This window comes from Megascapheus bottae, chromosome 10, assembly GCF_031878675.1.
Source record: "Megascapheus bottae isolate mThoBot1 chromosome 10, mThoBot2.hap1, whole genome shotgun sequence".
Lineage (NCBI taxonomy): Eukaryota > Metazoa > Chordata > Mammalia > Rodentia > Geomyidae > Megascapheus > Megascapheus bottae.
In genome coordinates this window covers 30,160,037-30,173,841 of record NC_143518.1, presented here as the reverse complement: position 1 = coordinate 30,173,841, position 13,805 = coordinate 30,160,037, and the positions used below count along the sequence as shown (strand labels likewise).

Here is a 13,805-nt window from a genome sequence, read left to right as displayed (position 1 = left end):
CTGTGTGTGATTTGTTTATTCCAATAATCCTCGTATTCAGTACTTAGAAGGCTGAGACAGGAGGACTATGAGTTAGAGGCCAGCCTGGGTAACTAGTGAGACCCTCTCTTCACACACACACACACACACACACACAGGAACAAAAACAAAAAATACGCTTGGCACCTAAGCAAAAAGTAACCCACAGCACCCTCTCCTGGCCAATCAGAATGCGACAGGGAAACATTCACACTGAATACTATAAGAACTGGCTGACTTCACTCTGTGGGATAACTGGATCTGGCCTGAATATGGATGTATTTTATACAGTGCCCAATGCTGAAAATAGAACAGTAAGCGGACAAAGGGAAAATATTAGACAGATGGCCTCAACCTAGTTCTACCGCCAAGTATGCTGGCATCCAAGGACCTGCAACAAAGGCTGTATCCTGGCCATCCCTCACAGCCTAGGAAACAATAAGCTGTCTGTCAATAGACAAGAATGACAGATTCCCTTCTAGTTTTGGAACAGCTAGCTGCTAGATTAAGAATAGGCTAGAATAAAACACAAAGGATTCCAACACTGGACAATGAGGCTTTGTAATATTATCATCTATGCTTAAGAAAATAAGCCCAGGGCTAGCGGCAGACTCAGGTGAGATTGAGTTTATCAGTGCAAGGCCCTGAGCTCAAATCCCTTACTGCCAAAAAAAGAAAAAGAACAATATACTTTGTTAAAATAATGCTTTTAATCATTAAAGATTTTGGTAAGTCTACTTCATTAAGTTGAACATAAATCATTTATTTTAGCAGAAGTGTCTGGATTTCTGTTCATTTCCTAGATTTCAAAACTGATGGTTCATATTTAACTTCTTCTCTTTGCCAATTAAGAATCCAATAGCTTGATTCCTGGCCCCTGTCATGTACATAGGTAATAAAGCCATGCAGTGCCTTCTCTTCTGAAGAAATTATTTTAATGTCATGTCATCTTCCCTTAGATGACCTAATTCAGGCAGCAGCATTAGGAGCCATTTAGAAATTTAGAGCAGTTGAGGATCATTGCTGAGAGGAGAGTTTTAAAAGCCATGGAAAGTCACTGGGGAAGAAGCATCTGGCTGAAGCTGGTTTATGCTTGCATTAACTCCTCTCATAAAAGAATACTAGACATATATAATACCTCCTCTTTCCCCTTTCTTTTGCAATCTCATTTTAGAGGAATTGTATGTATAGTGTCCCCTGGTGGGGGAGGGAATCAAATTCAGGAAGTTTGATAGAATTGTTTTGTTCTAGGTAAGCATGAGCTTGGAATATAAAAAGGTTAGAAAGGGTTTTTTGTTTTGTGTTTTTTGGGGTTTTTTTTTCTATCATGGGGCTTGAACTCTGGGCCCTGGGTACTGTCCCTGAGTTCTTCAGTTCAAGGCTACCACCCTACCCCTGGAACCACAGCCCCACTTCCACTTTTCTAGTGGTTAACTGGAGATAAGAGTCTCATGATCTTTAGTGCCCAGGCTAGCTTTGAACTGAGATCCTCAGATCTCAGCCTCCTGAGTAGCTAGGATTACAGGTGTGAGCCACGGCACCCAGCAGAGTTTGTTTTTTTTTTTTTGAAAGTTTTTGGGGTTTTTTTTAAACAAGAAATGGTTTTTCCCTACATTGCATCAACAATTTCCAGGACTGTCAAACCTCCATGAGCATGTGTAGGAAGTTCTATCTATGGTCACTACTGCTGTTTCTTCATGAGCCAGCCCCTCTTTCAGCCCCTCTGCACCTGGCTCCAGGAGGTTGGCAGGTAGAAGGGTTGAGGAGGGTACCCTCCCAGCACAGTGGCTTGCCAGTAATTTAAAAAACTCAAGTTCTTCCTGGCGCCAAGGGGCAATCTGAATCTGCTATGTACTCTCCTAGAGGAGCCACTGGAAAACCACTGGGATTTAAAGAAACTTGTTATAAAGAAAGGCATTTCTCTATGAAAATGGCTTTAAAATATTGTCTTAAAAATTCAGCAGCTATATCTTCCAAGAAATTCAAGCAAACAAACCAATCAGCATATGACAGAAAACTGGCTAATACAGGAAACTTGCAGAGGAATGTTGAGCCCTGGAAGTGTGCATGAGCCAGCCTAAGAAGCTCCACACGTGGTGCAACTCTCCATACTCTGCTTCACCTGCAAAGGGAGAGAGATAATAGTTATCTCGTTAGCTGGACTGACCAATGTTGATTCTTCATTCTCGGGAAGTGCTATAGACACTTTTGACCCAACAGGTCAAGATTTTGACCTAATGTTAGCTATTTTAGAGTACCACATAATGGTTCACAATGATCTGAAGACTGATTCCTAACTTCTGGTTTGACGGGTGGTGGGTGGGGCCTATGCATCCACATTTGAGCACCCACCTCACCTCTCTGGGTATGAGTCCGACATTTAAACAGTGCTGAGAGGCATATATGGGTCAGGTGCCATGGCTGCTGTCTTTACCTCATTCAAGACGACTTTCAGAAAGTTTAAAAGGCAACAATTGAGAACAGCTGGAGTCATGAACATTCAGGGCAGAGGGTAGTGGTTAGTCAATACCTACTTCCATGTTCTACAGCCTAGCCAGGAGGCAATATGCCATGTCCCGTTACAGCTGTGGTCACTGCTGATCAAGAAATCCATATACAGAGAAAGGTCACTGGGAGCGTTTGCAAACCTCGTGGGACCTTTATCTCTATGTTGTTGTCTTTGGTAGGACATATCTGGACCCACCAGAAGCAAAGCAATGAGGCGGAGCCTGAGCATTCCACTGCACAGACTTCGCCATAACAGAAGGCAATGTCTATCCTTCCGAGAACTGCAAATACTTGGTGAAAACATTTAAACCTTCCACTCAATATGCAAATTTGTTCCTGGTGCTTGATCCTCCAGTTTAGTGAGGCAAACCACATTGAGAGAGGTCTCACATCCGCCTTCAATTGGATGTAGAAGGAAGTCCCAGAATGCACTCCCCTCTCCTGCTCCTGCTATAAGGAGTTCCCTGATAATGTGCAGTCCCAGCCCTCAGGAGATAGTTCTGTACAATTCACACTGCAACTCAGTTCTGGGGGCTGTGCCAGAACTGGAATGGACAATTAATCATCAAGAAGCACCTGGGACAAGACAGCATCTAGGCACCTTCCATTCTTAGGACCCTGGGGCACCCTGTTCTCAGGATAAGAGAGAAGGAAAATTCAGCCTTATCTCTGAGCCACAGAAAAGTGTGCAGTTGTCTGGACAACAGAGCAAAAGCTTCTATTCTACTCATTCAGTGTGGAGGTTTCTGGGAAAACAATTCTGGGTTGTTATTAACACCAGCACAACCCTTGGGCATGTTATTTACACAAAGATAACTACACTTCAGAGACTTTCTGTCCTGAGAAAGGAAACCCTAACCTCAAAGAGCAGCACCACCCCTATGCCCTTCTCCTTGACAATGTTCTGCCTGGTAATAACTCTGAAATTGAGACCTCTTTTTCTCACAGAGGACACTTTGCCAGCTCAGAGGAGGGTCAGTGGCCCATGCCTCTTCTCCTGCACACATGGCAGCTAAATCAGTGTCAGGGCATTTGATTCTTTACTCAGAGTTCACGCGTCTTTGTTTCAGACAAAGACTAACTAACAGTCAGCCGGTGCTTCCTAAACACCTGCTCTGGGAAAGGCCCAGTTCTCAACCATTTGAGATAAAAATACATATATAAAACAAGAGTCATATAATGTGTGATTGTTGTTCTTAAGGTACTATGTTATTTCTCATCTCTTCTGCTGTCCCTTGGTTATCTCATAGTTACAGTATCTTACCTTGTTATTTGATATATTGTTTATATGTTTATTGTTTATTTGAAATTGGATAGGGGTGGGGGGAAACAAGATGAGGGGAGGGAGTGAGGGGAGGGAAATAGGGACAAAAATAGAAAGGGTAGCAATGTTTGCAAAGTAGTGCACCTTCTATCTGGCAAATATAATGTAACCCTTCTATTAATTACAATAAAAATATATTTTAAAAATTGAAGCTGGGTGCAACGGCTTATGCCTGTAATCCTAGCTACTCAGGAGGCTGAGATCTGAGGATCAAGGTTCAAAGCCAGCCCAGGCACAAAAGGACCTGAGGCTCTTATCTCTAATTAACCACTAGAAAACTCAAGGGTAGGGTGGTAGCCTTGAGCTGAAGAGCTCAGGGACAACGCCTGGGCTGAGTTCAAGCCCCATGTCCCACAAAAAAAAAAAAAAAAAAAAAAAAGAAATTAAAACCTGGAGCTAGATTGGGGGGGGGGCAGGCTGAACTCAGGGCCTGGGTGCTGACCCTTAGCTTTTTCACATAATGCTGGCACTCTGCCACTTAAGCCACAGATCCACTTCAGGCTTTTTGATGATTAATTGAAAATAAGGGTCTCACAGATTTTCCTGCCTGGGCTGGTTTCAAACCATGATCTTCAGATCTCAGCCTCCTGAGGAGCTAGGATTATAGGCACAAGCCACTGTTGCCCGGCTAAAACCTGAACTTTTATTTCAAAAAAATTCACTACCATGCTGGGAGTAAATAGCATATCTTGGGCTGTTCTACAATAAATAATGAGAGGAGGGAGGGCAGGGAAGAAAGGGAGAGAGAGAGGTGGAGGGAGGGAAGGGGGAAGGAATGTAAAGAATTTAAACAACCAGATAACCACAGGAGTAGGTGGTAGAACATTAGTTTAGGAGCCAGAAGGAGGCTCTGGGGCGAGAATGCAGGGAACTGAATTCCAGAACTGCCATCTCCTGGTTGTATGGGTATGGTGAAAACTGAACAAGTTAATACATGTGAAGCAATAATCACAGTACCCACCTGACAAGGCTAGCTGCTATTGCTGTTACTTTTGCTGTCAGTATCCCCTTCCCTTAGGCTGATGGATTGGCCAGAAGTCCTGGTATGATCTATGCCCCTGGTAAATAACACTAGTCCTGGTAGTCTTTCCTCCAAACCCTGACCTCATGCCAAAGGAGCTGCTCGCCTCCTCCTTCCAGTCCCTTCCCATCTTCAGGTGCTGCTTCTCCTCCACTCTCTCTAGTGACCTCCTTTGGTCTCAGCCTCTTCCCTTGAACACATTCCCATCCCAGTGGGATAAGCCACACGTGCCCATAGTACAGAGAGCTAAGCTGGGACAGGGTCATCTGCATATGAAATACCCACAATTCATAGCACCAAATCAGATTGTCAGGAGAAAATATCATTGTAAGTCATAAATGTGTTTGTCCAAGGCCTGATATATATCACCTTCAAATAAAGTCTCAACCTGGTGTTCAGGTCTGTAGACTAGAGTTTAGAGTTCTGAGAAGTTGAGTAGAATGTTCTCTCCATTTTCATTAAGCTCTAGTAGTAAGTCTGTCTGTGACTGTCTAAAATAATAGAGAAATCACAAGTCACATTACCGTTGTGACATGTCTTAAAATTGTGTGTTTGTGTGTGTGTGTGCACCCCTACATTAGGGCTTGAACTTGGGGCCTCTTTCTCCCATTAACTTTTTTGCTCAAAAAGCTGACACTATACCACTTGAATTACATCTCTACTTTCAGCTTTTTACTCTTTAATTGGAGATAAGAATCCAATGGACTTTTCTGCCCAAGCTGGCTTCAAATTGAAATAATCAGATCTCAGGCTTCTGAATACCAAGATAACAAGTGTGAGCCACCTGCACCCAACTTAGAATATTGCCTTCACTTCTCACTACTTTGAAAAGTGCAGATCCATTACCGGGTCCTGTTATTTAGTCTTTATTTAGAAGCTTCCATATTACTATATGACACACTTTAAATATTTTTAGAAATGAATTTCAGCACCTTTCATTTCTTTGGTAACCGTATACTATTCTGAGAAGGAGCCTAAACTTCACCAGCCTACCAAAGGGGTTTATGGGATATGAATAATACCAATAAAGGCTTCACTATTACAAAAAGAAAAATTGGTAAATACTTACTGAATTGTGACATTGAAATATTCTTCAGGTGTCACTATTTTTGGCCCACCAAAGTAATTCTGAACCCAGATATTGGTTATATTTAGCTTAGCAAAGTACCAATTATGGCTGTCAGGCCAGGTTTTCATACTAGGATGCCGAATAAATAAGGATTTCTTTGCAAAGTCCATTTCTGTTTCATTCACCTGAAAGACAAATGTGAAACGAACAATTCTCAGAGCAGTAACGTTTTATTACTTTCATTTGTCAAGGATGTGATTCTAGCATTCTGTGAGTGGATTTAGTTGTAAATCCTGATTCTAAAGAGTCAAGAGCACATGAGAGAAACATGAAGCAAAGAACAACAGTGATTTCAAATGTAACAATTGCAAATATAACAAAATAAGAAGCCATTATGAATATGAATTTTCATTGCTAAGCAGTAACTTTAAGCAACCACAGTAACTGGCACAAAGTGCTACAATAAAATGCCTCAGGTAGATGAGACACATCCCATAACTGTGAATCCATCACATGCACACGTTAAACACCTAGAGCAGTGTATACAATGGCAAAAACCTTTAGAAATCTAATGGAACCAAGGAGCATTGCTGCTTTCCTCCAGCCAAGGACTTGCACACACACAGAATTTCCAGACCATAAATCAAACTTACCTACGGTCTTTATGACTGACAAGGATAAAAAAGCAAAAATTCCACTGGTTCAGCAATCAGACAGTTCTCAAGACACTTTGCCTACTGCTCTCCTTATGATTTGATTTAAAGTCTTTTCTTCCATACTCAACCCAAACTGTCCAGATTCACATGCAGCTTTTAGTAACAGACACTCCTCCTCTTTGCCTACTTAATTTATCCTCTGCTCTCAGCCACGATGAAAACATGGACCCAAGAAACCCATCCACCCTACATGTGGTTCAATGTAAAACACAATGGAGTCAGTCAGCTTTGCTTGAGCATACATAATTTTATGTATGGGCTATATTGTTTTTACATCTGCTTGACTTCAGGGGAAAAATTATTCATAGGCCTCATAAATATCCCACTGAACACCTATAGGACATAAAATGCCTTGACATATTAGGATATAGTTCTAACCACACATCTCAATCACAAATCAGCTATATTTTATTCTCCAAGGATCTTTTTTTCCCCTCACTGCTGATACAATGATACTCCTCTAAACCCATCTCTCTCCATGTGGAGAACTATGTACCTTGGTCACAGTTCCTGACAGCATTATGTGAACACAAAGAGGACTCTGGGGGTCGTATCCATGTTTCCTGCAGAAGCTGGTCTGTGCCAACGACAGCATCAGTGTAGCATATGGATTCACCTGCAGAGAGAAAATGAAGACCTTCATGTGAAAGACAGTTTCTGAAGAGGAGATAAATTTTACAAGTTGCATGTATAACGTCCCTGGAGCTAGATCCTTCTTCCATGAAACAATGAATTGTAACCACTTCTTTCCTCTCAAAACAAATACTACTTGGATAGAGACTGACCCTAGCTCCCCAAAAGTAGGGATGGGGGAGATAGAGGGATAAGCATGCTTTTTATATAATTTTTAAGCTCAGAATCTGTTCTATACATACCAGAAGAATTACAATTGCAGTACCACTCAACCTTAAGACTGGTGACAGCTCTTACAGGTGAAATACCTACAGGATTAGATTCTAATATGAAACCAATGCTGAGTGTGTATACACATATATATAATAGTTGCTCAACCAGTTAATTACACAATTGAAACAAGAAAGTAGCTGAATCATGCTGCTCAGTTATCTCATGGTGACAGAACTGTCATGTGTTCTCAAAATTGGGAAAATTCTTACCTCACATTCCAAACATAAATCAAACAATATTCTCATTTCTTTCCTATTCAGAAATCAATCTCATAAAAGTATGTTGACATTACTAAAAAAAATTACAGTTTAGAGCCTTTAGACCTTTAGACCTTTAAGTGTCTTTGTGGAGAACTGTGCTTTTTCCCAAGTGATCAGCAAAACAGAGAACTTATTAAAATCAGACAAAAAGGCACTTTAGAAGATCAAATGAAGAAGGAAAATTGGAAGGAGGAAGAGGAGAGGAGAGGAGAGGAGGAAGGGAGGGAGAGAGAGGGAGAGAGAGAGAAAGAGAGAAAGGAATAGGAAAGAGAGAGACAGATAGGAGAGGAGAGGAGAAGGCTCAGAGACGGCCTCTTGTTCCTCTGTAACTTTATGATCATTTGAAATCTCAAAAATAATTAACACTTAGAGAAAGCAAAACAAAGACACTAGATTGGCTGAAAGGCAGACCTACCTAATTGCCAAGACCAATAATGTGTAGGCAAAGTTCAATGTACGGATAGCCAAGAGTGATATAACAACCATAGAAGACCTTATAGTCAAAATCAGAACACATGTGGGATGGTGTATTAAAGGTGTGAGACAGAGGGTGGACTGATCTTGGCAAGAAAAAAGCAAACATAGAACTGAACAACAAGACAAGATAGCGAGCAAGGAAAAACCCAGTGTGCTAGAAAGAGGGGTTTTAGAGAGGAGGAGTAAGAGTGGCTCAAATCCAGGCTGACTCTGGATTTGATTTTGCAGGTCAACCTCAATCAAGAAACACTGCTAAAAGAACATGGTAAATTAGGCATTTGGTTTCTGGATAAAACTAGTGCCAAAAGTATTCTGTTAATATATGTCTGATGGTCAGAGTGGATAGGGCAGATGATTTCGGATTTGCTCAGGTACTTTCAGGCATGAGGAGATAAGGACATGGCTTAAGGATGGGCTGTGGAAATAATGAGAATGAGGAAGGGACAGGAATGCAAGTATAGAAAACCAAAGGAAAACTGGGGAGCTTTGGAACTGAGGCACTGGGACAGGCAGTGAGAATCCTTTGTTTACTAAGAATGCAGGTTCACTAACAGAAATGCAGATCTAGGAGAACTGGTTCCAGGAGGAAGAGCATCAGGAGGAAGAGGAAGAACAGAACTTAACAGTAAACAGAACTTTGAAGAAGTCAGAAATGCACACAAATTTGAGAGTCATCTCAACAGGTGGAAGTGAAACCTCAAATGTATATACAGTCCTTTAAGGGCTATGAGAACAAAGGTATAAGAGATGGACTACAAGATACTTGCTTTCAGTTGGTATGAGAAAAAAAAATTAGAAATGACCAGATAGGGGAGAGTCATATCACAAGAGTGCTATGAGGTGAATACTGTGAAGACCTGGCACTAAAATTCGAATCACAGATTTCATTTCAGACTTGTTAGACCTATAGACTAACTTTGTGCCATTACCAATTAATATCAGCAATATCTTCCTCCAAACATTTCCTTTCTTCTTCCCTTTATTTATTTAAAAAAAAATTGGTGCCAGTACTGGGGCTTGAACTCAAGGTCCTCAAGTTCTCATTTGGCTTTTGCACTCAAGGCTGGTACTCTACCACTTGAGTCACAACTCTACTTCTGGCTCTTTGCTTCTGATTAACTGGAGATAAGAGTCTCATGAACTTTCTTACCCAGGCAGGCTTTAAACTGTGATTCTCAGATCTCAGGATTTAGGCATCTGCACCCAGCCAAACATTTCCTATTCAAAAATATCTTCCCCATCATGCACACATACACACATGCATGTATGCACACACACATACACACACACAATCATGCAAGAAAAACAGCCTGGTGGCAAGTACACCTGGATCTCAGGACCTGTCTCTGCATTACAAAGGACAGGCATTTCACCTATGAGAACTGGTCCTGCATCTGAGTCTCCCTGTTCCTTCCAAACTAGTTCACATCCCATACCATGAGAAAACATGAAGTGTTTCCTGGTGCTCTGAAGGAAAAGTAGATAGAAACTTTCGTTATTTGTGAAAATCAGTAAGACAAATCCTAACATGGTCATATCTTTTTCATTGACATCAGGGAGAAAACTCTTACTTCTTTCTAGAGACATCAGATACCTAGGGCTGGAGTCATATATGATCACAGGTGAGTTCCTGCACTGCTGGGTCTTAGTATCCTCCTTTCTGCCATGGAGATAACACCACCGCTCTCTAGACACCTTTCTAACTTACATGTGCTCATGTATAATGGTGGTATTTATTTAATTTGTTCCTCCCCCACTGGAATCATTAGTGAGGGGTTGGGGGGGAAGGGAGGAGGGAATAGGTATTTAAAACAAAAAGCATTTTGCACTTAATTTTTAAGTCTTCCCAGGTAACTGATTTGCAATCAAATAGGGTGTATCCACAATGAAGTAAAATGGGTCTACACTGAGCAAAGGCCTAAAGCAGTGGGATAGACTAGAATAACTGGAGAAGTGTGGTATACATGCAGCTGTGGGCAGTTACTTCTGGCTTTGCTCAGAAAATGTAGGCCTCCAGTGTCACCAAATCTTTCCATTTTCCAAGAGAAGTTAGAAATTTAAGGCTTTAAGTAAACTATTAACTTTGAAAGGTTGAGAACTAATGTTAATTTATATAAAACAAAACAGAACTCTGAGAGCCAAAAAAAACCTATAGTCTGTGGCAAGATTCAGCTCTATGGCCTGTGGTTTCAAGACAGATTTGGCTGCTGGCTTTGGATGATATACCCTTTCTGAACCTCAAATTCTTCATCTATAGAATGCGTGAAAGCCTTACAAGTTATTACAAGGGATAATGTAACAAACTTGAATGCTGGCTTAGCATACTGCCGGTGCTCAATTGAACACCAGTTGTTTTCATTTCACCCTTATCAATAATGTTCCTTTCCAACACTGAAAATCTGAAATCTTTGTCAAAAAGATCGTCTACCAGATCAGGGTTCTGTGGCTCTGTGTGGCTCTTAACCTCTTAGGCTATGTGTCTATGAGACCAACCTTGGGACAGCTGAGGTCTACCAGATTTGGGAGTTTGATCTTGTCCCAGAAGGCCTACAAAGGGTGAAGAAAGACCTTCAGTCCCCCATGCTCTCTGCTGAAGAGTGCAGTGTGCATATGGGGACCTAAAGATTGCAATAACCATTCCCAACGTCCCACTGTTAAAAAGAAAAACACCCATCCCGGGGCCTCTACAGCAGGCCAGCCTCCACCACTTGAACCACATACCAAGTCCTTTCTATTTTTAATCCTTTGTTTTCAGATAGGGTCTTGCAGTTAACTATGCTTGGGTTAGCCTCAAACTTGTGATCCTCCTGTCCCAATCTTCAGAGTCCACGGAATTATAACTGTGTGCCATGAGCTAAGAAGTTTCTGTTTTTTGAATTTCTTGTGGAACTGGGGCTGAAAGCTGGAGAAGTGTTGTACCAATGAGCTTACATTCCCAGCCTGGGGGGGGGGGGGGAGAGGAAAGGTGGTGGTGGAATGAAATCCAAATTCTGGAGCAGTTAAGAAAAAGCCTACAATCACACGAGCCAAATGTTTCACAATCTCTAGGCCTGTTTTGTTTTTGTAAGAAAAACCTTTAAAAAGTAGAAGGTCAAGTTAACAGAAACACCATGCATGCCCCAAGTCGATTCACAACCACTTGAGTGGGAAGTCCTTAGGGTACCAGGGAAGAATTCACTCCAGGGCTTCGCCCAGCAAGCATCTGGCAGGTTACCACCCTCGCTCCAATGGCGCGGGGCAGAATTGCCAGTCGTTAGAGCGGGGTTGGAAACTCCTCTCTCGGAGCTAGGCTGCCCGCAGGCAGGCGCCCGCCCGGCTCCCGGCGCCCGGGCCCGCCAGCCGGCCAGGCGGCGCGTGGCTCCCCGCTCACCTGCAGGTTCTGCGCGGTGAGCATCAGCGGGCTCAGGTAGAAGTAGGGCACGCCTCGGCCCGCGCCCGGCGGCCCGTCGCTCAGCGACAGCACGTCCGCGAAGGGCCGGCCGCGCACCTCCGCCAGCGTGGACTGGGTGCCCAGCGAGCCCCAGTCGCACAGGTGCGCCACGAAGCGGGCCACGCGCGCCGGGCTCTCCTCGGGCGGCGGCGGAACCAGCTGTGCGGCCGAGTCCCAATTTCCGTGACCCCGGCCACCGCGACCCCGCGCAGGCGACACCAGCAGCGACAACAGCGCGGATGTCAGCAGGACGGCGAGCAGGACGTCCGCGGGACCCCGGGCACGGCCGGCCATGGCGGCGTCTCCGGCCCCGACCTACCGGACAGAGATTAGACTGGCCCGGAAGGGTCCCGCCCCCCGAGGGAAAGGCACGCCTCCCGAAGGGAGCCAATCAGAGCCCGAGGGGGCGGAGCCCCTCCACCAGCTCGGCCCCTCGGGAGTAATCCCGCCCTGCCCTCCCTATGGAGTGCCAAACTCTGTGTGTGTGTGTGTGTGTGTGTGTGTGTGTGTGTGTGTGTGTGTGTGTGTGTGTGTGTGTGTGCGCGCGCGTGCGTGTGTGTGTGTGTGTGTGTGTGTGCGCGCGCGTGCGTGTGTGTGTGTGCGTGCGTGTGCGTGTGTGTGCGTGTGCGTGTGTGGTTGTCTTTTGTTTGTTTGTTTGTTTTTAACAGATGGTTAGAAGCAAAGCCTAGAAGAAATTAAGCAACTTTCCTAAGTCACACTGCTAGGAGGAAACACGGACTTCTTTATGAATGGGCACAGACACCCTTGTATGAGGAGGAGACCTGGCATCTGAGAGCACATGCATTTTCCATCTTTGCCCTTTTCCCCTGTTTACTCACGGTCAGCACCAAAGGGCAGCAAGGCTCCAAGTGACAAAGGGCCGAAATCCTCAGTTCCAGACCTTATACACTATTGGCCCAGGAGCGTCCGAGAAACCCTTAAGAATTTGTTAGTTCTAAGCACGAACTTGAACTTGAACCCTACCTGGCCTGTTTGGGACCTGTTTAAAAACCAGGTTTGGTGTTTCCTGTGTTTGTTGCCTTCAGGCCTCCTCCTTGCCCTAGGGAAGAGGCATTTTCTTTTGCTGCTTCTAGTATATTTTCTAGTTTTCTAGGGATGTTCTTTCATGCTGCTACACTAGAAATTTTTTTTTTAAGTTCACATCACTGGCTACATCTTCTCAGAGTCTGCTTTGAATTCTCACTAGTTTTTTTATGAAGGAGTCTCGGTTCCAAGTGTAGTTTGTCATTTTGCAATTCTAGTGACACCTGGCTCTCTGAGGCTGAGTTGTTTAACAGAAGCAGTTTCACTCAGCTACTGTGGGCCAGTTGTGTGGACAGGTGTGAACAACAGACATGGGAACTAAAGTCCCACCTCTACTTTCTGTCTTAAACCTAACCTCTACTTCTCACTTGTCAGTAACACACAGTGAAGATAACTCTTTAGTTCCCTCTGGTGGCCAGATGTTGCTACACCCATTGGTTTCCACATTCTGGTTAAGAGTGAACAAGCCTCAGTCAAAGTTGTTAGTATGCAGTGTGTGTGTGTGTGTGTGTGTGTGTGTGTGTGTGTGTGTGTGTGTGTGTGTGTGTGTGGGAGAGAGAGAGAGAGAGAGAGAGAGAGAGAGAGAGAGAGAGAGAGAGAGAGGAGATGGAAGTTTAAACTCAGTCTCACTTTTGCTCATCAGAAGCTTTTACTGCTGATGTGCATATTCATTCTTGTCTCAATCTGCAGCAACTGAGGGCAATGAAATAAGGGGAGACTGAGCAGAAGAAGTGTGATTTGGGGATACCAGGGACTGATGTGATTCCTGCTGTTGGATCCCATTTTTATTGAGTTTAGTACAGGGGAAAGGATGGTAAGTACATGCTGGAGTTACAACCATTATCATGAGGCATGGTCTACATACTAGTGATAATTGAGTTCCCTACCTTAAGAAATGAGGGAAACAATAAACATCCCTACAGTCAGCATAGACTCATCTTACCTCCAAGGCTTTAAGCTTTTAGTGTTCAAATCACACTTTGGGCAGTAATTTTTTATCTCTGTCTGACTAGACGGTTCGACTTTCCTAGG

General features: G+C 43.6%; 1 protein-coding gene across 2 annotated transcripts; it reads right to left on the bottom strand.

Annotated features, from left to right (window-relative positions):
- Window position 1: 1 nt before the first annotated feature.
- Window positions 2-12,058, bottom strand: Creg1 (cellular repressor of E1A stimulated genes 1). Of its 2 annotated transcripts, XM_090340526.1 has the most exons (4): window positions 11,670-12,058; window positions 7,153-7,272; window positions 5,941-6,125; window positions 2-2,140 (listed from the first exon to the last, which is right to left on the bottom strand). In XM_090340526.1, the coding sequence occupies exons 1-4, from the start codon at window positions 12,021-12,023 to the stop codon at window positions 2,137-2,139; spliced, it is 663 nt and encodes a 220-aa protein (XP_090196652.1). In that variant the 5' UTR covers window positions 12,024-12,058; the 3' UTR covers window positions 2-2,136. The 2 variants fall into 2 exon arrangements, with proteins under 2 accessions (XP_090196652.1, XP_090196653.1); XM_090340527.1 differs by lacking the exon at window positions 2-2,140 and having other exon boundaries at window positions 5,937-6,125.
- Between the last annotated feature and the right edge of the window lie 1,747 nt (window positions 12,059-13,805).

Coding starts and splice junctions, on each gene's coding strand:
- Creg1 (XM_090340526.1), bottom strand. CDS start 12,023: ATGGCCGGCCGTGCCCGGGGTCCCGCGGACGTCCTGCTCGCCGTCCTG. Junction 7,273..11,669: donor TCACCGCGCAGAACCTGCAG/GTGAGCGGGGAG, acceptor TTCTCTCTGCAG/GTGAATCCATATGCTACACT. Junction 6,126..7,152: donor TGTCAGGAACTGTGACCAAG/GTACATAGTTCT, acceptor TTTGTCTTTCAG/GTGAATGAAACAGAAATGGA.